The 20,685-nt window shown below is 43.9% G+C and overlaps 1 protein-coding gene across 4 annotated transcripts in view; it reads left to right on the top strand.

Annotated features, from left to right (window-relative positions):
• Positions 1-18,168, top strand: part of LOC113922266 (solute carrier family 2, facilitated glucose transporter member 3) — an 85,160-nt gene extending 66,992 nt beyond the window's left edge. The window contains exons 1-10 of one of the 4 annotated variants that reach the window (XM_035729152.1): positions 4,132-4,310; positions 5,907-5,999; positions 6,529-6,689; positions 8,702-8,942; positions 9,380-9,542; positions 9,860-10,047; positions 12,522-12,626; positions 12,995-13,096; positions 13,562-13,765; positions 15,687-16,195. In XM_035729152.1, coding sequence (XP_035585045.1) covers positions 4,296-4,310; positions 5,907-5,999; positions 6,529-6,689; positions 8,702-8,942; positions 9,380-9,542; positions 9,860-10,047; positions 12,522-12,626; positions 12,995-13,096; positions 13,562-13,765; positions 15,687-15,902 — 1,488 coding nt within the window. In that variant the 5' untranslated portion in view covers positions 4,132-4,295 and the 3' untranslated portion in view covers positions 15,903-16,195. Of the gene's footprint in view, positions 1-4,131; positions 4,311-5,906; positions 6,000-6,528; positions 6,690-7,719; positions 8,507-8,701; positions 8,943-9,379; positions 9,543-9,859; positions 10,048-12,521; positions 12,627-12,994; positions 13,097-13,561; positions 13,766-15,686 lie in introns of those variants that run through there. The other 3 variants (XM_035729150.1, XM_035729151.1, XM_035729153.1) reach the window with 3 other exon arrangements.
• Positions 18,169-20,685: the final 2,517 nt, after the last annotated feature.

Below are 20,685 nucleotides of genomic sequence, written 5' to 3'. Positions count from 1 at the left end.
GTGTTTTCACATTCAAGATGAATTTTGACTACGCCAAAACCAGTAGAGGAAGATTAGTAAATAACATGCAGCAAAAGTTGTTCTTTATGAGAAAAATTACAAATGCGAGCAAAGAGTAGAATTAACTCTGGCAATTTTTAAAGTAGGTATGAGCTTTTTTGTGTGTGCCTTGAAATGCCATTACAGTGTTCTATGAAAGAGGCAGTTTTCTGTCTTTAACTCTCCGTGTTTAAAGTCCTGTATTCCTTGATTTCGGGAATTTTTGGTTTGTTTTCCTACTCAGTTATCACAGTAGCAAACATCCTCCCACAGAGCAGCAAGAAGCTAGGATTGAGATGTATGGTCTGCAGATACCTGTGTTTGGACCTAAGAGATTTCAGACCATTATTCATTCATGACTTTTTTTCTTAGCAAACCTACATTAAACTATTAGGTGGGAATTTCATAACATTTCTTCCCAATCTATTCCATTTTTGAATGTATCCACCACATTTCTTCTTTTGTTTTCAGTAAAGATGGAAGAACAACTCACCGGACTCAAATGATACAGGACCCCCATGTTGTAGGACCTTTACCTTGCTGGCCTTCCCGTAGCATAATCACCAGATTAATCACCAGAGTTGTAATCCCAGGCTGACTGGAGCCGGGATTCTAGTGAGACCTGCTCTCAAAGTGCCTCGAAGACCCCAATCAACCAACTGATCTCCCTAAAACATCAGTTGTATTGCACAACTGTTACATATTGCCCAGGGTGAGGATTGCTTAACTTGGGCGTCTCTTATTCTGGGGATAAGCCCAGCACTGACTGGTTTCTGGTCAGCACTTTATCAGATCCCTCTTAACTCAAGAAGGATTTATCGCACCACATTCAGCATGCTTTTAGATGCTTGAGATTCAAAGTTGAATTCCAGTTGTAACCTTTAAAAGTACATATATTGCTAGAAGTAGAATGCTGTCCCTATTAACTTGCTTAACTGTTTGAAAGGTAATTTTCTCAGGCTGAGTTGGCCAGACAAAATATCTTTCAGATCTGTCTCCCTTTCGCCCTCCCTCCTTTTTCACCAAGAAAATATCCGACAGAATTGACACATCTAAAACTTAACCTTCAGTGTTGTCTTTCTCCATCCTGTTTTACACAAATTAATTTGGGCGAATAATTACTGGGGCAGATACTGTGTTCTGGAATTACATTGGAGCCTGCTCTGAGTAAATGAAGGGGGTAATACAGACCAACTTTGTACTTTTACTCGTGTAATTTGCTCTTGCAAACCATAAAGACTAATTCTACTAAACCTAGGAAGAGGGAGGAAGAAAAGATAAAGTGATTTAGAGTCAAGAGTGACACTGTGAGACAAGTCATAAATAAAAGCAAAGATAAGAAAGGACCTAGAAAAGACTGGAGGAAAACAGAGCATCATGGTCTTCTTACTCTAAGCAAGGTCCAGCCACAAGGCTCATGTGACTGTTGAGTACTTACATGGGGTTAGTACCACTGAGAAACTGAATTGTTGGTTTTTATTAATTTAAAATCAGAGCAATTTAAAATATTTTCCCATCAAACACAACTTTGTTGTTTTGATAGATGCCATATTTAACTGTAGAAAACTTAAAGTCTAAAAATGGAGATGTGTTAATAAATGTGAAATATACACTGAATTTCAAAGACTTAGTAAGGGGCGAATAAACTACCTTAGTCATAATTGTTATATTGATGTCATACTGAAATGATATTATTTGGGCTTTAGTGGGTCAAATAAAATAATTATTTAAACTAACCTCTCTTGTTTCTTTTAAAATTTTTAATGTGGCTACTAGCACATTTTATATTACATAAATAGCTTGGATTATATTTCTATTGGACCTCACAGCCATACAGGATATTCCTTGTCCTTTGGCGGCTAAATTCAGTTGCTGTGGTAACTAAGGGGCCTCTAGGCTCAGTGTGTCCTGGAAGGACAGGAATGAGGTGGGGGAGGGGAGGTGTGACCTCAGGGAAGGTTTTCTTGGATGTCACGTTTCACTCATACTTGGTTCTTGCAACTAACAGATTGAGAAAATATTCTCATTTTTTTAAAAAAAGAGAGAGAGACAACATAATCTGGTTTGTTTCAGGTCCGGTAGCATCAGTTTGAACTTTAGGCCCACAACCAAACCCAAAAAGAAAAATGCACTTCCACCAGTTTACCGACTAGGAAAATTCGGTCCCATTTCTGTGCTGGGTCGCTGCTCATCCTCTTGCCACATAGTGAAGTTGTTGCTACGCTACAAATTAATGACGTTAGGAAATTGACCATTGAAATTCCCTCCCCCTGCCTCCACTCCCCCAACCCTGGCCACCTCCCGCGCCCCCCCAGCAAAGCCTTGATACTATCTCTCACTTCCAAATCTTTAATCAGAACTAAATTGTTTTCTTCATTTACTCTCACCCTGGGGCCTTCTCCCTCTCTCTCCTTTCATTATCCTTCATCTTCCTCAGTTCACATTTTTCTTACCTGTTTTTCCTACTCATCTTGCTCAATCTTCTTCTAAGGCTGAGTAATCAAATACTTATCTCACACTTCTTTCAAGAAATTCACAGCCCGTAATTAATTGGCTATTGATCATTCTCTCCAGTTGTGTTAAAAATCAGTTGGGCTTGTCCCTTTTTGATTTTGTAAGAAGTGTTACAGGATTTTTGTCCCCTCAGTGCCTGAGGTCCTTGGTCATGCAGGTTCGAAGATAAAGACTGGTGGGCAGCAAAGAAACGTTTATTGAGTAAGAGTATAAACCTCCCAGGGAGGGAAGGGGCTGGGCCCTGAATGGGTTGCCCCCAGAGTTTCTAAGTTTAGGGGTTTTTGTAAGCTCTTTTGCGGAATTATCTTAAGCAATCAGGGTGTGCTGAGTCGTGCCAGTTAGGCTATGATCAGGAAATCTGTCTACCTATTAGGTTAAGGTCTCTATGCTGATAGTCTTTTTTAATGTCTGGGGGCTTATGTCTTAACTGTCCCTTGCCCGTGATAGGGACAAGTGCTTTGTGGTTAATTGTCATTTTAGGACGTTTTGCAGAAGTCATTTCTGCAAAGGCTGCAAAGGAAAATAGTGTAGTTCTGTCTAAGCTGCAGAACAAGATGTCAGTGCAATTTTATTTTAGCTGCCCTGACCCCATATTTTCTTATTGGGGACCCTGATCACCTAACTGTCCAACTAACTCCTAACAGAATAAAAGGGAAATGCTATGCATTCCCTAAAAGCCAGGACATTTTTTGTCCGACCTACTGATGAATTCCCAACTTCATGGAGAGTAACTGACATGTAGTGTGCACGCAGCAAACACCGGTTTAACTGAATTTGGTCATGGTTCCATCTCTAGATGCTATAAACCTGAGACTAGAGGCAAAATATTGCAGAATGGGTAGGATTCAGAAGAGGTGGTAGGGTGAATGCCATATTAAGGAGTTTGAATTGTATCCCATAAGCAGTTGATTCTCTCCTTCCTGCAATCCAGGGGAGTTGGTCCGGTTCCCAGATACTGAGGTTTTCTTCCTCCCAGGAGAGACTGTGCTCATCAGAGGACAAGGAGAGCCAAAAACTGGCCCAATTCTTCCCTTGCTAGCTTTTCTTCTCCAGACTGCCGTTCCTTTCCCTTCAAGATTGTAGACCCAGCCTATAATCAAAAAGCACCTGATAATTCATAGCATTGTGAATCTTTCTGCTTATACTCCTTCAAACAATCTTAACTCTCAGAGAGTAGCACCCAGTCAACTTTATCTTATATAAACAGCATTTAGTCTCATCTCTTTATAGATTGCCTTAATTCCCAGCTGATGCGAGAGCAAAATTGAAGTGAATTTGCCCTCCCTCCAAGCTTTTCTGGTAGCATTTTATCTGTGAAACTAAGAGGCTATCGCGCCTATTACAAGAGGGAAGGAGGACGAGTTTAAAAAAAAAAACAACAAAAAACCAGAGTGGGCAGGGTATAGGATGTGGTTTTGAAAAGGGGGTGGGGGGGGGCGGGGAGGGAGTTGTTGCCTAGGGCGGGGGCAGAGTTTGAGGTCACAAAATTCCGAGAGCTCACGGGATCCTTCCAGCCGGTGTAGGGTGGGGTTGGAGGGGGGGGCTTGTCTCCCTTGCAGGCTCCACCCTTTGCAGAGATTATAAATGCGTGGCTCCAGCGCAGTAACGGAGAGTGAGCGTGAGATGTGCGTTGGTCCTGGGCACCGGGAATAAAACTTGCTGTCGAGAAGGACATTTTGGAAGCTTTGTTGACTGGAAGGGGTGTCTCTGGGATTCCCACTCGTAGATCTTTGTTTAGGGCCATGGGGACACAGAAGGTAAGAGTAATACAATTCCAGTTATTTTTGCTTGTTTGGGGTACACTCAGAAAGGCTGATCTTAATGGAGATTGCTGCGCTCTGTTTTATTCTAAGTCATCTAGCCACCATCAGGCCTTCTCATTTCTTCTCCAGCCTGTGATGCCGTGGTTCCTCCAGTTTTCTTTGGATGTCACAGCCTATAAAGGACTTCTCCAAGTCCCACTCACCTTCCTGTCACAGGGAGAGTCACCTGGAGAAGTTTGGTGTGTTTCTCAGGGTTGTTGGTGGTTTTGTTTTGTTTTTTAGCATAATCACATGCTACTGAGGATCTGGGGGTGAGATGGTTGAGTGTTCCAGGCTGCTTGGCTGTGTTGATTACAAGTGTGGGTCTCGTGAGCCTGCAGGAAGATTCCTCTGGAAGCATTAAACCTTGAAAGGACCTGGGATTTGTTTGAGGGAATGGGCCAGTGTCCAGCCATCTATTCTATAACGTATACAAGTCTGTGGAGCCTAAGAGAGAATCCCAGTTGTACCAATTGTGGTTGTGATTGTGAGTGCACGATACATTAATGTGTTACTGTGTGTTACGTATGCAGTGTATTTGCTGGGAGAAAGTCATTTGTCACCAAGGTCAGCTTACTTGAAAATGAAGGAAGGTAAGAGAAGGGATGAAAAAACATGGAGGAGAAAAAGGCCCTCAAGAATAGTAAAGGATGAGGCGAGGCAGAAGGAAGAGGTCATTACTGATGAGAAAGGGATTAAACAGAAAGAGCTGTGTGCAGGCGGGGGCCACTCGGGTACTTAAGGCCAAGTTGTCTGGGGTGGGAGGTCAACATGGAGAACTGAAACTTCTGGCTGGCCAGTCCGTCTAACCTAAAAGGGGGAGGGAGTTTAAGGTAAGGAAGGATGTCCTCAGCCGTAAAATTTGAGCTTACCTTGAGCTGGAAATCTAAGATAAACACACACTTGAATTACTCCCAGCAAGGTGAGAAATGACTCCCTTCTCCCCACATCTCCAGTCTGTTAGGTTGGGAGTGACCTTGTGCTCTCCCCCTGGTGGGTGAGGGTAGTGGTACAAAACGAAGTAAACAGGAAGAATTTCAAATGGGACCAGGATACCCTGGGTAGATTTTGTAGATTACATTATCCAGAGCGCTACAACAGCCCAGTGGTGCAGAGACCACCACCACCACTCTGGGCTTCAGTGGGATCTGGGGTACAGGAGGAGACAGCACTGGATCTAGCTGTATCCAAAAGAATCCATTTTTAGGAATCCCAAGGCTCCCTTTCCCTGCAGTTCTAAGCTTGCTTTTACATGGGGCAACTTTTTTTTAAGTTTGAAACGACTTACCCCAGTTCCTCTTAACTTTCTTCCCAAATTTTCGTGCCGCTTTTCCCAAGTTTACGTGGTTGTCTGTATATCTCCGGAGAAGTTCTTCAGTATAACCTGTTCTTTTGTGTTCCCCCATTCGTTACCTAAATTTCGTTAAGTTTTTGTTCTTTTCATACCACTCATAGGGCGAGTGCTCCTAATATCTCTCCTTAATTAATAAGAGACAATCATCAGCCGAGAGCTTTAAGGACTGTTTCTTCCCTTCTCCCCCCCAACCCCAGGTCACAGCGCCTCTGATCTTTGCCATCTCCATTGCTACAATAGGCTCTTTCCAGTTTGGCTACAACACCGGAGTCATCAATGCTCCTGAGATGGTGAGTGCCAGGTGACCAGAGTTAGAATTTGGAATAGGTAAATTAGGTAGGGTTTCAAGAACGAAGAATTTCAGACAAACTTGGTATCTCGCTTGGTGAAGGCTGAAGAGGCAGAATAACATTGGTGGGGAAGTCTAAGTGAATCATTAAAGCAAAAAGCTCACTTGCTCCCCATACCCTTGACTGGACTGTATCCATGCTTCCCCTCACGCTATCCTGATACACTTCCTTTATTATGCCTCAGGGGTTAGTTACAAGGAGGGTGGGAGGGTCTTAGGGGAGGACTGGGGTAGTCACTGAACATCAGTGCTAACCACCTACTGGGATTTTCAGGACAAATCAAAATTGTTCTTTTCAGAGCTACCACGAACCTCCAAAGGTTCTCTATCTCTTCCATCCCCACCCGTTCATTTACTTGATTCTCTACCAGTCATTGTAATGCTGTTTTCTTAGGGAGGGGAAGATCCCCGATATTTGCCCCTTCTCATTCAGCTGTAACAGTCTGCCCACCAGTCATTTTAATTGGCAGATCATAAAGGACTTTCTCAATTACACCCTGGAGGAGACGTTGAGCGACCGTCCCACTGAAGTGTTACTCACTTCCCTCTGGTCCTTGTCTGTGGCCATCTTCTCCGTTGGTGGTATGATTGGCTCCTTCTCCGTTGGACTCTTTGTCAACCGCTTTGGCAGGTATCGACCAGAAACTGGGCAAGGAGGGGGGCTATGCTGGTTGCATTGAGAACAGGTATTGGGAATTAGGATGGAGAGGTGATGATGCATTTGAATGAGAGCGCCCCAAATTCCCATGGAGGCAAATTTGGGCCAACTGGTACTGAACAGGGCTGCTTGGAGCTCGGCTGCCCATCAAGAGATTACCTTTGAGTGCAGCTGAAGCTAATTCAGTTCTCTCTGCAATAAAGTGCACTATGGAATTTCTCAGAAGCCTACTGGATTTATGAGGTCAGAAGTTGTTTGCTTTTCTTGAAAAATTTGGGATTTCATGCTTGTGTTTACAAAGCAGGATTGGGAGGAAACATTTTATAATCCTTGGCCTGTGGGAAATGTGGATAATGGTCAAATAACTGACATTTTTCCCCCCAGAAGAAAATTGAGTCTTCTCATTCTTGCTGACTTAATAAAATGTCTTAGCAGAATACTTTCAGTAATGACTGGTGAAAAAACGATTTCATTTGCTAATTTAGACGTTCTGGAAACACAAATAGAATTCAACGTCTAAAAAAATTTAAAAGCAACCCATTTTACTTGATAATCTTTGGTGTTTGTTGTGTTTGCATTTTTGAGGCCAACTTGTGTCTACTAACGTAATTGAAACTTTAATGTGGCCCTCCCATAATTCAATACCTTTCTCCCTATCTTTGTTTTATTAGCAAAAACCCTGATACAGGAAGTAGGGAAACCAGGAAAGGAATGCAGAGAAGGGTAAAAGTGAGCATGAGGGATGAAATTTTTCTCTTAACACCAGGTTCTCTCCTTTGGCTTCACGTTTAGGATCTCCCAGGGAGCTTTTAAAAGTACCAGCGTTTCACAAATAATACACTCTATGTTAAAAAAGAAGAAAATAAAAGGAGGGGAAGAATGAAGGGGGGGAATCGGAGGGGGAGATGAACCATGAGAGACTGATGGACTCTGAAAAACATACTGAGGGTTCTAGAGGGGAGGGGGGGTGGGAGGATGGGTTAGCCTGGTGATGGGTATTAAAGAGGGCACGTTCTGCAAAGAGCACTGAGTGTTATACGCAAATGATGAATCATGGAACACTACATCAAAAACTAATGATGTAATGTATGGTGATTAACATAACATAATTTAAAAAAAAAAGTACTAGCGTTTCAGAACTCCCCGGCTAATTCCAGCAGGCCACCCAAGGGCTGAGTCCCAGAAGTATCTTCCAAACATCTCCAGTGATTTTTCACTGTTAATCTCTTCCGTCTTCCTCTAGTTGTTTCCGTGGCTTTGCCTCCCACGTTTAACACATAGACGCAGTCTTTTATTATTTTCTACTGGCTATCAGTACTTATTGTAAGTGCCCTTCACCACAGGGTAGCCGAGAGCCGGAGAGCTGAAGCTGTCTACCTTTCTGCGCATAGAAAACTTCTGTCTGAAATCTGTTTTCATTAGTATGTTTGTGCCATCTAAGCAACTACATTACAACAAAATGCAGTAAGAAGCATCAAAATTTCAGCACGGGTCCAGAAATTTCTCATGAGTGTGTTCGTGGACCAGCTGTATGACAATTGCCCAGGGCAGTGGTTCTCGGACCTCAGAATCAGATCACCCGGACCGCTTTTGGGAACAGATTGCTGGGCTCCGTCCCAGAGTCAAACCTAATGATTTACTAAATTGGGATGGGGTGGGAAAGTTTTAATCTTGCCGATTTCTAGTTGATGCTGTTAGTTTGTGGACAACTTTGAGAAGTACTGGCCTTTGTGCTTGCTACAATCCTGGCTACCGCTGGGAATTAAAAGAATCTTCAACAAGTTCTCTAGGTGAGTTTTATGCCTACAGAGGTTGAATAACCATTGATCTTAGCCCAACTAGAAATGTTCTGATAACAGAAAGAGGGGAACTTAAAACCGGAAGAGCAGATAACATGAGCCTGGAGAAGGGTAGAGAGATCAGGAAAGAGAGAAGTTTCGGCCTGGCCTATTTTGCTAACTTCTCTTGTTTTTTAACCTTTTCAGGCGCAATTCAATGCTCATTGTCAACCTCTTGGCTGTTGCTGGTGGCTGCCTTATGGGGTTCTGCAAAATAGCCCGGTCGGTTGAAATGCTGATCCTGGGCCGCTTGGTTATTGGCATCTTCTGTGGCCTCTGCACGGGTTTTGTGCCCATGTACATCGGCGAGGTCTCTCCCACTGCCCTGCGGGGGGCCTTTGGCACTCTCAACCAGCTGGGCATCGTCATCGGGATCCTGGTGGCTCAGGTACTCTAGACCTCATACTGAATGCGTGTCAGTTTCTGGGCAGGAACATCTGACCTATATTCAAGTATATGTCAGTTTCAGGTATTATTACTATAGCTCACAGGTGGCTAAAGAAGCAGGCAGGGTAGAGAAAGGAGAAGAAACAGAATTTATCTTTTCCTGTGGTAAAAGAAGGGATGATTTTCTGAAAATTTTTTCTGATTTATTTTTGCAAGAGAGAGACAGCACACATAAGGGGAGGAGGGCTAGGGGTGGAGGGAGAAGCAGACGCCCTGCTGAGCAGAGAGCCCAGTGCAGACTGGATCCCAGGACCCTGGGATCCTGACCTGAGCCAACGGCAGATGCATAACCGACTGAGCCCCCCAGTTTTTTTAAAGTGACTTGTGGCTTATATAAAGTATGAGCTTTATAAAGTATCGTCTTTATCTGGTTTCTAGATCTTTGGTCTGAAAGTCATCATGGGGACTGAAGAGCTTTGGCCCCTGCTTTTGGGCTTCACCATCATTCCAGCTGTCCTGCAAAGCGCAGCCCTTCCGTTCTGCCCCGAGAGTCCTAGATTTTTGCTCATCAACAGAAAGGAAGAGGAGAGTGCTAGGGACAGTGAGTATCCTTCACACCTTCGCTGTGGGAATTTGGGGGTTGTGGTTTGTTTCAGGGTGAGGGCATTGGATCTGTGTTCTGTCCACTCCTTTCCTGGCCCCTCTGGATCTAAGCTGGAGACTCTCCTGATTCCTTTGGAGTCAGAAACGTTCCAGCCCTAAAGAGTGGAATGAGAAGCAGGTTAAGGCACAGATGCTAATGGATGAGCCATATCCGGGGCTCATCTAAGTGTGGCTTCTTCCCAGCTGTGTTATAGGGAAAATGAAGTTGGGACAGCACCTTATCTTTCTCCTTTGTTTGTCTGTCTGTTTGACCAGTCCTCCAGCGATTGTGGGGCACCCAGGACGTGACTCAGGACATCCAGGAGATGAAAGATGAGAGCACCAGGATGGCACAAGAGAAGCAAGCCACGGTGCTGGAGCTCTTCAGGTCACGCAGCTACCAGCAGCCCATTATGATTTCCATCATGCTCCAGCTGTCCCAGCAGCTGTCTGGAATCAATGCTGTGAGTAGCTACTCTGTGTCCCAGGGGGTCCCGCACACAGTTCACACACCTGCCCGAGGGGCCTGCTCACCTCCTTACACCTGCAGAGTCCCCACGATGCTCGCCCCGCAGCAGCCACTCCAGAAATACTGATTATCCAGGTTTTGACTTGGTTTCGTATTTTAAGTTTATTTACATAATCTCTACACGCAACCTGGGGCTCGGACTCACAACCCCGAGATCAAGAGTCGCATGCTCTTCCTACTGAGCCAGACGGGTACCCCTGTTTTTATTTCTTTAAATTTCTATCTGCAGTACATGTTTTCTATGTGGAAAATGAGAAAATAAATGATAAAATGAAAGATTCATCACCTTTTGTCTTGGACCTTATGGTTAACATTGTCCTCTTTCAAATTTTTTTCAGTATGTAGGACACGACACATTTATCTGCTTTTCATTAATCCTCCTTCTGACCACTCATTTTTTATTTCCAGTTGTCTTTTACAAATCTGATCAGTCTTCTCTGATGTCATCAGTGATAAGGCAGGCCATACAACTAAAGTCGATCCAAGAATTTACATGCTGTGGCTTTTTTCCAGGACTTCACAGCCTAAAAAATATCATTATAAAGCCCTGGGGAATAAGTAGGCTATGAATTCAAGAGGTCTGACGATACACTGGGAACTTGAGATAGAGCAGGCCTTCCTAGTCTGTCTGTGTTGTTACAACCGGAATAGTGACTCTGATAGTTGGAAGTGGGGAGCAAAATGGAAGGTGACATTTGGCAGGTAGCTTGAATTCTATGCAGATATTACCTTCCAGCTTTTGGATTCTAGTGGTGGTAAGAGAGGATATTCCTATACCTCCTGTGCATTTGCAGATAAAATTTTTGGATATGAAGCATACTCTTGTTCTGATTCATGCCCAGAGGGTTTTTCATCAGTCTTGATCAATACGATTAGGTCATTCTGTAGCAAAGCATTTGCCAAACACACTTGATGCTCAAAATAGTAAGTTGGTCCTTGGCCATTTCTCCCTAACACACAAGAAGGTTATTTGTATTTGAAAAAGCAGTGCTTTTCATAAAGGGTTAGAGGCTATGATATCAGAAATTGGGAGGAAAAATAGTTTTCAAAAGAAACCTCTGAGATGATTTTGATGGATCCCAGTTTCCAATTTTGTCATTTTAAGAATCACTGTGGGGTGCCTAGCTGGCTTAGTCAAGAGAGCATGCGACTCTTGATCTTGGGGTTGTGAGTTCGATCCCCACATTGGGTATAGGGATTACTTAAAAATAAAAAATCTCATGTATTCATTTGAGACAGAACACGAGCGGGGGTGGGGGCAGAAGGAGAGGGAGAAGCAGACTCCTCATTGAGCAGGGAGCCCAATGTGGGGCTCTATACCGGGACCCCGGGATCATGACCTGAGCCGAAGGTAGACGCTTAACCAAATGAGCAGCCCAGGCACCCCAAAAATAATTTTAAACCAGAAAAAGCACAGCCTTATTAGTCTTATTTTAGAAAACAGAAGTATCCATCGTTTCTATCCGAGGTTGTAGGTATCTGAAGAGTTGTTTCTTGAGAACGTAACCCAGAGTCGACGCATATATTGATCAAAAAGTCTGATGAATACGGCTGTAGAGGCAAACACTCTGGATGAAATAATAAACTCTTGACCCAAACCTGAGGAACTGAACCTAGAGGATCTAGATCCTGTTCCCTTATTACCTTGAGGTCTGAGTTCAATATTTTGACATCCCTTTGACTGTGGTAGCTGTAGCAACCCTACATGTCAGCATGCTGACGAGCAAATAATAAAAAATAGTATAAACAGTAGCTTACTTAATAGTACATATTACATTAAGATGATAGCGGCTGTCATTTCCTAGAACACTTGGAGAGGACCTGGGGCTAGGGATTCCAGCCCAAGTTCTGTTTCTAATAACATGAGCAGGCTGAGGTTCCTCCTCAGTTGGCTTCGCTGTCGAAGTAGGATATCGGTGTGTGCCTATCACTGTTTTAAGGTTAGAGGAATTGTCCATTGAAGAAGCTTAATTGAGGAACTTGCTGCTGGCTGGCTTTGTTGGAAGATCACGTGACTCTTGATCTTGGGGTCTTGAGTTCCAGCCCCATGTTGGGTGTAGAGAGTACTTTAAAAAAAAAAAAAAACAAAAAACCACCACCAAACTTTACAACAAACCGAAAAAACTTAATCTTTATATCTAAGTTAATAGAATAGATGTAAGGAGGAGACTTCAATGAACAGGAGGAATAAACATTGAAGAAGAAGCGGAAACAGTAGGTAGAACTGAGAACTAAGAAGAGAATAGAGATAAGATAGAGAAGATTTCTTTGCAGAAAAGACACTGATTGAATGAAAAACCCAGAAAGGACTCCTTAACCTCCTGGGACTTTGTACTTTTCCGAGGGTTCTCTTTAACTGCGGTGCCCAGCTGCTGTTTCAGAGTTGCATCATCTTTTGTTTCCTATTAGGTGTTCTATTATTCAACAGGAATCTTCAAAGATGCAGGTGTTCAGGAGCCAATCTATGCCACCATCGGCGCGGGTGTAGTTAATACCATCTTCACTGTTGTCTCTGTAAGTTGGATGGTGTGATAGTTTGGGGGCAGGGGAGGGGCGTTCTTCCTACACATGTTCAAAGATGGGGTTTGTGTCCTTCCATCTCCCTCCCTACCGTCATTTAAACAGTTGTGGTTGTTTCACTCTTCTTTGGGAAAGAAGAGCGATTGAATGATGGGTATGAGTAGTCTTCACTCTCAAGCAAATATGAAGTGGGTGGGAAAGAGAGAGGTATAAAAGGGATTTGTAGGATGCTTGAAACTCAACTAAAAGGGCACGTGTGACTCTACCAAGTATCCTGCCATTGGTACGGCACATTCCGGTAGTTCATACAGTTTTCAGGAAAGGGAAAGCAGAAATTTTATGTTATATTATTCTTCTTTTAGCTGTTTCTGGTGGAAAGGGCAGGGAGGAGGACTCTCCATATGACTGGCCTTGGAGGGATGGCTGTTTGTTCCATCTTTATGACCATCTCATTGTTACTAAAGGTGCGTGCTCTTTGAGTGAAGGAAACGGAGGGGAAGGAGGGAGAATAGGTCACAGGTGACTCTGACGTGGGTGGGAGAGGTGAGTGGGAGACCCGTAAAGTCCCATGCCCAGAGATTTAAGAAAAATGAATCCTCAGAGATCGGTAACTAAACTGCTGTAATTCTTAACATCTGTATAACATAGAGCTTGTAAAATACCTTATGTAATTTAATTCTTCAAGTATTCTTGAGGGAATTAGTCCCATTTTACAGGTGATGAAATGATCTTGGTGCAAAATGACAGATGGTGTGAGCGCAAGGCTACGATTCAAAAACCCAGGCCTTTTGACTCTTAAGTCAAAGAACTCCATTGTACCCCAGACAGAGGGAGCTTCCGTTATCAGTCAGTCCTCATCGCTGGGAGGCTAGATCTATCCAGGTCAAGCTGTCTTGACTACTAACTTTCCTTTGTTCCTCCTCATTTAGGATAACTATAATTGGATGAGCTTTGTTTGTATTGGAGCTATCTTGGTCTTTGTGGCCTTCTTTGAAATTGGCCCAGGCCCCATTCCCTGGTTTATCGTGGCCGAACTCTTCAGCCAAGGACCCCGCCCGGCCGCGATGGCCGTGGCTGGTTGTTCCAACTGGACCTCCAACTTCCTGGTCGGGCTCCTGTTCCCTTCAGCTGCAGTAAGTAAATTCAAACAAAACTCACCGAGTCCATCTCAAAAGCAGCTCACTTAAGCCGACAGGTTTAAAATTTGGTAACTGACACCACAGAGGGTTAGATATCAAGTGGAGATTGTTTTTGTGGTTTTTTTTTTTTAAAGATTTTACTTACTTTAGAGAGAGAAAGAGATTGAATGTGACAGGGGGAGGAGCAGAGGGAGAGAGAGAATCTCAAGCGGACACTGCGCTAAGCACGGAACTTGACCCACGGCTTGATCTCCTGAGCCGAAACCAAGAGTCGGACGCTCAACCAACAGCCACCCAGGCGCCCCAGATATCAAGTGTTCTTTTTTATTTTTTTTTTAAGGATTTTACTTATTTATTTGGCAGAAAGAGAGAGATAGAGAGTGCAAGCACAAGTAGGCAGAGGAGTGGCAGGCAGGAGAGGGAGAAGCAGGCTCCCCGTTGAGCAGAGAGCTGGATGCGGGGCTCGATCTCAGGACCCCGGGATTATGAACTGAGCTGAAGGCAGACGCTCAACCAACTGAGCCACCCAGGCGCCCCCCCAGATACCAAGTGTTTTAAACCAGATTTTTTTTTTATTTTCAGTGGCATATAGAAAAAGAAGGAACAGTAGCAAAAAAAAAAAAGATTGAAGCAGGAGGGCAACATTTGGAACTTTTATTTTTTTAAAGTAAACTCTACCCCCAACATGGGGCTCAAACTCAAGACCTGGAGGAGATGAGGGGTCGCATGTTCTACTGACTGAGGCAGCCAGATACCCCAATACTGGGAACTTTTAAAAGACCACTGGTCTGAGGTGATTATACAGGCATAGTTCTGCCTAGATACACTGATCCTGATGAATGCCAAAGGATGCCAGACCAATATTTAAAATCCACAATTTGAATGAGCTGGCATTAGTGACTTCATGACCTTAAGGCTCACTAATAATCATAGGATGTTAATGAATGAGTGAGGTAGGTCCTATTATAAAATGACCTGGAGCTGGTTCCTTAAATAAAGGCACTTGCAGTGGACTTTTAGAATGCATTTCCTATTTCTGTGAGTCTTTCAGAAACCTGGATATTAAAAATAATCATCAAAACTCCTAGGGGCACCTGGGTGGCTCACTCACTTAAGCGTCTGCCTTCAGCTCAGGTCTTGATCCTGGGGTCCTGGGATCGAGCCCCACATGTGGTGGTTCCTTGTTCAGCGGGGAGCATGTTTCTTCCCCTGCTTGTGCTCTATCTGTGACAAATAAATAAAATAAAGGAAAAAAAAATTCCTAAAATACTCAATAGGTATTTGGAAGCAGGGATCTTTAACGAATAGGAAAAGGAATGATGCAGAATTGCAGGGAAAATAGTAAGTGAGCAGTGGCATCCTAAACATCTGAGGAAGGGGCGCCTGGGTGGTTCAGTCCTTAGGTGTCTGCCTTCGGCTCTGGTCATGATCCCAGGGTCCTGGGATCGAGCCCAGCCTCAGACTTCCTGCCCAGAGGGACGCCTGCCTCTCCCTCTCCCACTCCCCCTGCTTGTGTTCCCTCTCTCTGTCTCTCTGTCAAATAAATAAATGAAATCTTTTTTAAAAAAATATCAAGGATGGGGTGCCTGGGTGGCTCAGTTGGTTAAGCGACTGCCTTTGGCTCAGGTCATGATCCTGGAGTCCCGGGATCGAGTCCCACATCGGGCTTCCTGCTCAGCAGGGAAGTCTGCTTCTCCCTCTGACCCTCTTCCCTCTTAGTGCTTTCTATCTCTCATTCTCTCTCTGAAATAAATAAATAAAATCTTAAAAAAAAAAATACCGAGGATGACTACATGTTCTTGTTAAGTGTGGAAGGGTTGTGTCCCGAAGCTTACTAGAAATGGATGGGAAGGGAGGGGGTTTGGCAATGACCAGAATTTACACTGACACTCCTTCTTCTTTATCTTTTCACTAGTTCTATTTAGGAGCCTATGTTTTTATCATCTTCACTGGCTTCCTCATTCTCTTCTTGGTGTTCACCTTCTTCAAAGTCCCTGAGACTCGTGGCCGGACTTTTGAGGAAATCACACGAGCCTTCGAGGGGCAGGCTCGGGAGGCTAACAGAGCTGAGAAAGGCCCCATCGTGGAGATGAACAGCATCGAGCCCACGAAGGAAACTGCCACCGTCTAAGCCATGCCTCCTTCCCGCCTCCCTCCCAACATGGAAAAGCAACCTCTCCCCAGATGAGGGAGAGACCTCATCAGCTTATAACCCAGGACTGTTTCTGAATGCTGCTACTTGATTCCTTTCTCATCCCACACACTCCATGCGCACTCAGAGGAACCCAGTGCAGGAGTTAGTTGTATTTTCAATGGCTTTCGAAACATTTTATTTCTTGGACATTCTCTTCTGTTTAGGAGAGACCAAGCGAACCTACCTTCATTTCAGGAGGAATTGGCCACTTGCCATCTGACAGCATTGTCGTCTCTTCCTCCCTTGGGTTCTAATAGGGCCTCACCAGGGCCAATAGGGGAGGGGAGTAAGAGTGAGGTGCAGTTTCCCCGACCCCCGACTTCCCAGGAAGCAGATCTATGAGTGTGGAGGGCAGAGAGGGATTACATAAGAGCACCTCCCTCGCTTCCATACAGCTCTGCAGAGCAAATTAACTTGAGTTTTATTTATTTTATCTTCTGGTATTATTGCATAAATATTTATTTTTTTAAGTGTAAAATAATTTTACCAAATAATGAAAACAGAACGAAATTGAGGATAGAGGGAGGCGCTTGAAGAGAGGATCTAGGGTAGAAGATTTGATACTGGAGCAGTCGTGGTGCAATAAGGGGAAGATTCAGGGAGAAGTATAATGTGTTCTCAGAGGGTACATGATGGGGTGTGTGAAGTTTGCACATTGCCTCTTAACCTTCAGGTGGAAACTCTCAAGTTTAATTTCTCAGAAAAGTGATGTGCCTGTTTTAAGAAGCTACTGGTTACCTTTAGAACTTTTTTCTTTGTTTAAAATTATAAGTAGTGTTACTTGAAATCTAGGGTTATTAAGATGGGCATTATAGCTAATGGTGGTGGATGGGTTCTAGTTTTGGTTGGAGTCCAGAGAAGGGAAGGTTATTTCTAGATATCCTTTCTCCCCTCACTGGACAAAACAACTTCTTCCCCTTATAGTGGACTCACTGTGGGGGGTGGGGGTTAAAGTATTCCTAATACCCGCCTGGTGGGAGAACCTTCCAAATGAGGAACCCAAAATAGTGGTTCTTGGTAGAGGTTCTGTATTTCTCCATTTTGTTCTTTAGGAGATTTTAGTGGTTGATATTTTGTTTTAAGCCATAGCTTTAAAAGAATTCAGAGGAGAATGTTCATCAACTAACTTGGAATTTGTAACCTCAGCTCTGGGAGAGGATTTTTCCTGAACGATTATTATCTAGTTGAAGTATGTTGTCGCTAAGGGTCATCGCATGCTTGTTCTGTTGCCATATTTGCATAGTATGACGTCAAGTGCCCTTAGGGGACCATACATTTGGCATAATACGAGTAAATGTGCAGTGTAGCCCACACTTGAGAGAGTATGAATGTATGTGCACTGTCACTTTGCTCTGGTGGAAGTAGATGACTGGTAACTTGTGTCCTTTATGTACCTACAGCCCCCTTTTGAATAGAATGTGTTCAAACTCATCTCTCTCTATATAAAGAACACTGCCTCTGCTGGATGGAATTTACATCTACAGTTTCATTCCAGACTTCAGAGTTCAGAAGCATCTGGCTACCTTTCCTTGTTGGACAACTAGGGGGAGAACTTCTTAAATCTTCAGATTGAGGGTGGAGGACTCTGCCTCCCCCTAGACCCAGACAATGGCAGTATGAAAGGAGAATGTGAGATCAGAACATGTGGCCTCCTGGAGGGGAGTCATAGGGGAGAAGGAGCCTTTCTTTTAAGGGGTGAGAAACAAACTGAAGACTTCTAACTCGGGAGCATTTTAGAGAGCCGGATGAGGTGGAGGGATGTACACTTGGCCCAGGTCATGGACACCTGTACAATCATCTAGTTTCCCAGTATTTTTATAAATGGAGATTGGGCCCCATGACACCTACTCTGTCTTCCTTCATATGTTGCTTGATCACCCTTTCTCTCCTTGGTGCTTACATACTTCAGACCCTTTAGCCAAACCCTTGCCTATGACAGTATTTTAGTTACCAGTTCTCACTGTTCCGCCTGGTCATTGAGCGTTTTGGGGAAAAAAACAGCTTATATGGAATGGGGCTTGGTTCAACAGCTAACTTTAACTGCACCTCTACTTCTGGTTCCTCAAAACCAGTGGGTCGGCAGTAATGCTGTGTGGAAGTTTTCCCATTTCTCAGTGACCAGATTGAATATTTCCAAATGGGTTTTCTATTAATGTTACTGTGGTTCTTTGTTTTGAAATAAAAATTCTGAATGTACATATGACATCATGGGCTTGCTGATTTGGGTTTGTTTGTTTGTTTGTTTGTTTTGTCCTTCCTGTAACAACAAAATCAGCTTTAAATCCTGGTTTGGGTTGTTACCTGGAGTAAGCTTCCTAAGTCTAATACATACGAAAATAGTGGTACTTGTTCATGATGCAGATGAGATGAACAGCCTTAGTGTGTTGCTTTCTTTCCCCAGTGAGAATTCTTTTCTCTCACTTCCTTACCCCTCTGGTCTTTGCTCTCTGAAACTCATCCTATGCTGATGTCAGGATATCCATATTACATGTATTTAAGATTTTATTTTTGAGTAATCTCTACACCCGACGTAGGGCTGGAACCTACAACCCCAAGATCAAGAGCTGCACATCCCTCCAACTGAGCCAGCCAGGTGCCCCCATCATACACTGATATCACCATCCTACTTAAGATCCTTCAGTAGCTTCCACTCAACTACAGAAAATAAAACTTAAGCCCCCTACCGATCTCACACCCACACCCCACCCCAGGACAAGTTCCCTGTTACCTTTTTAAGTTTATCATTTCTTAGCTCCCGTTTAGACAAGAAAACACCCACACCCACTTCATCACTCCTTAACACCTTCATGCCTTCATTTATGGACTTTACATTTATGGACTTCTGATATTCCCTCCCCTACGTCTCCCTATCTTTACTAAAGCTATTTGAATGGTATTTTTTAATTTTATTTTTTGGTTATCAAATGATCCTTTATTGAAACATTTTCCTTTGTAGTTGACTAGCTGGGCATTCCACCGTACCACTGTTGATGTCATCTGTGATGTCATGAGGGTGGTGGCCATCAACATTGCAGCCCACAGACTGGGCAGTCCCCAGGATTTCTTTAATGGTTCCAGAGAGTTCTCTGTCTAAAGATCGGTGTCGCGTCTGTCGGGCAATACTGACGATCTCATCAAAAGTGACAGTTTCACTGTCCTTAATGTTTTTCTGCTTCTTTCTGTCTCTTGGTGGTTCCTCGAGGGCTTTGATAATCAGGGCAGAGGCAGAAGGTCCCACTTCGATCTGGGCCTGTCTGTTCTGAGGGGTCAGTTTCACTGTAATCCTTAGACCCCTCCAATCACCGGTTGCCGTGGTGATGTCATCACCAACCTTTTTTGGAGACCGACCCAGCGGGCTGATCTTCGGGACCAGGGCAGACGTGGCACCGACTTCGCCACGGGGACACCTCAGGTACACGACTGATCTCACTGGGGTCAAACTTAGGCGGCATGGCAGAGGTGGCTGGTGTCGTAAGAACCCGGATTCGGGACGACCGAAGAAAGTTGCACCTTTGGCTCCCCGAGTTGAAAGCCAAAAGCGGCTACTTTTTATTTCTATTTAGCACAGGCATGAGCTTCATAAAGCCTTCCATATGGGCAAACAATCCTCACCCTGGTACTCTTATGTTAGGAATGACAATGAAACCCGAATGTCCTGAAAGAGCTTGGTGACTGCACCATATTCTCCTTAACTCTGGGGATATTAGATCCCTTTTTCCATTTTTGTTTTTTTTAATCCATTCTCCAATAACCAGAGTAGTCAAAAATATCATGTCACTCCCCTGCTTAAAGACTTCCGAATACATCTTGTCACACTTAAAATAGCATCCAGACTCCTTTACTGTGGCCTGTAAATTCGGTAACCATACATCCCAGATGACTCCTATTACCCTGGTGTACACTGCTTTCATTATCAAAACCCCTCTAAAAATACCTTCTGGTTCCTCTACCTAAAAGGTTTGCTTCTTCAACTTCATCTCTCATTACTCGTTGCTCACAGAAGTCTATCTCACTGGGCCTGCTGTTTCTCAAATATATCAAGTTCATTATCAATAGGTTCTTTGCACTTGTCCCCTTGTGTTTAGAATATTCTACCTCAAAATTTTGTATGGCTCAGTCTATCTTGTGAGTTAGGTCTTAGTTAACAACCTCTGTAGAATGTAAGCTCAAAAGCAAGTACCCTGGCTGTTTCACTCCTGCCTCGAACACTGCTGGACATACAATTGATTGTCATCAGTCCGGCTGGTTCCCATCAGAAGACAGAAACTATGGGCGCAGGGTGGCTCAGTCGTTAAGCGTCTGCCTTTGGCTTGGGTCATGATCCCAGGGTCCTGGGATCGAGCCCCGCGTCGGGCTCCCTGCTCACCGGGAGGTCTGCTTCTCCCTCTCCCACTCACCCTGCTTGTGTTCCCTCTCTCACTGTATCTCTCTCTCTCAAATAAATAAAATCTTTAAAAAAAAAAAAAAAGACAAACTACACAATGGTTTAAACGGAGAAAGTGAAACATAAAGAATGTCAAGCTGGGGCACCTGGCTGACTCAGAAGAGCTTGTGACTCTTGATCTTGGGGTTATGATTTGTAGCCCTACTTTGGGCATGGAGCCTACTTTAAAAAAATCGTGTTTATTAAAAAAAAAAAAGGAAAATAATAGGAGAACTCAATATGGTATCCTACAGCTGAGGGAGAGTATCCAAGGAGAGACACACTTGGAAGAAAGGC

The sequence above is a fragment of the Zalophus californianus genome, chromosome 9 (assembly GCF_009762305.2).
Source record: "Zalophus californianus isolate mZalCal1 chromosome 9, mZalCal1.pri.v2, whole genome shotgun sequence".
NCBI lineage: Eukaryota > Metazoa > Chordata > Mammalia > Carnivora > Otariidae > Zalophus > Zalophus californianus.
The sequence above is the reverse complement of the archived record's forward strand: the minus strand, read 5'-3'. Positions and strand labels throughout refer to the sequence as shown.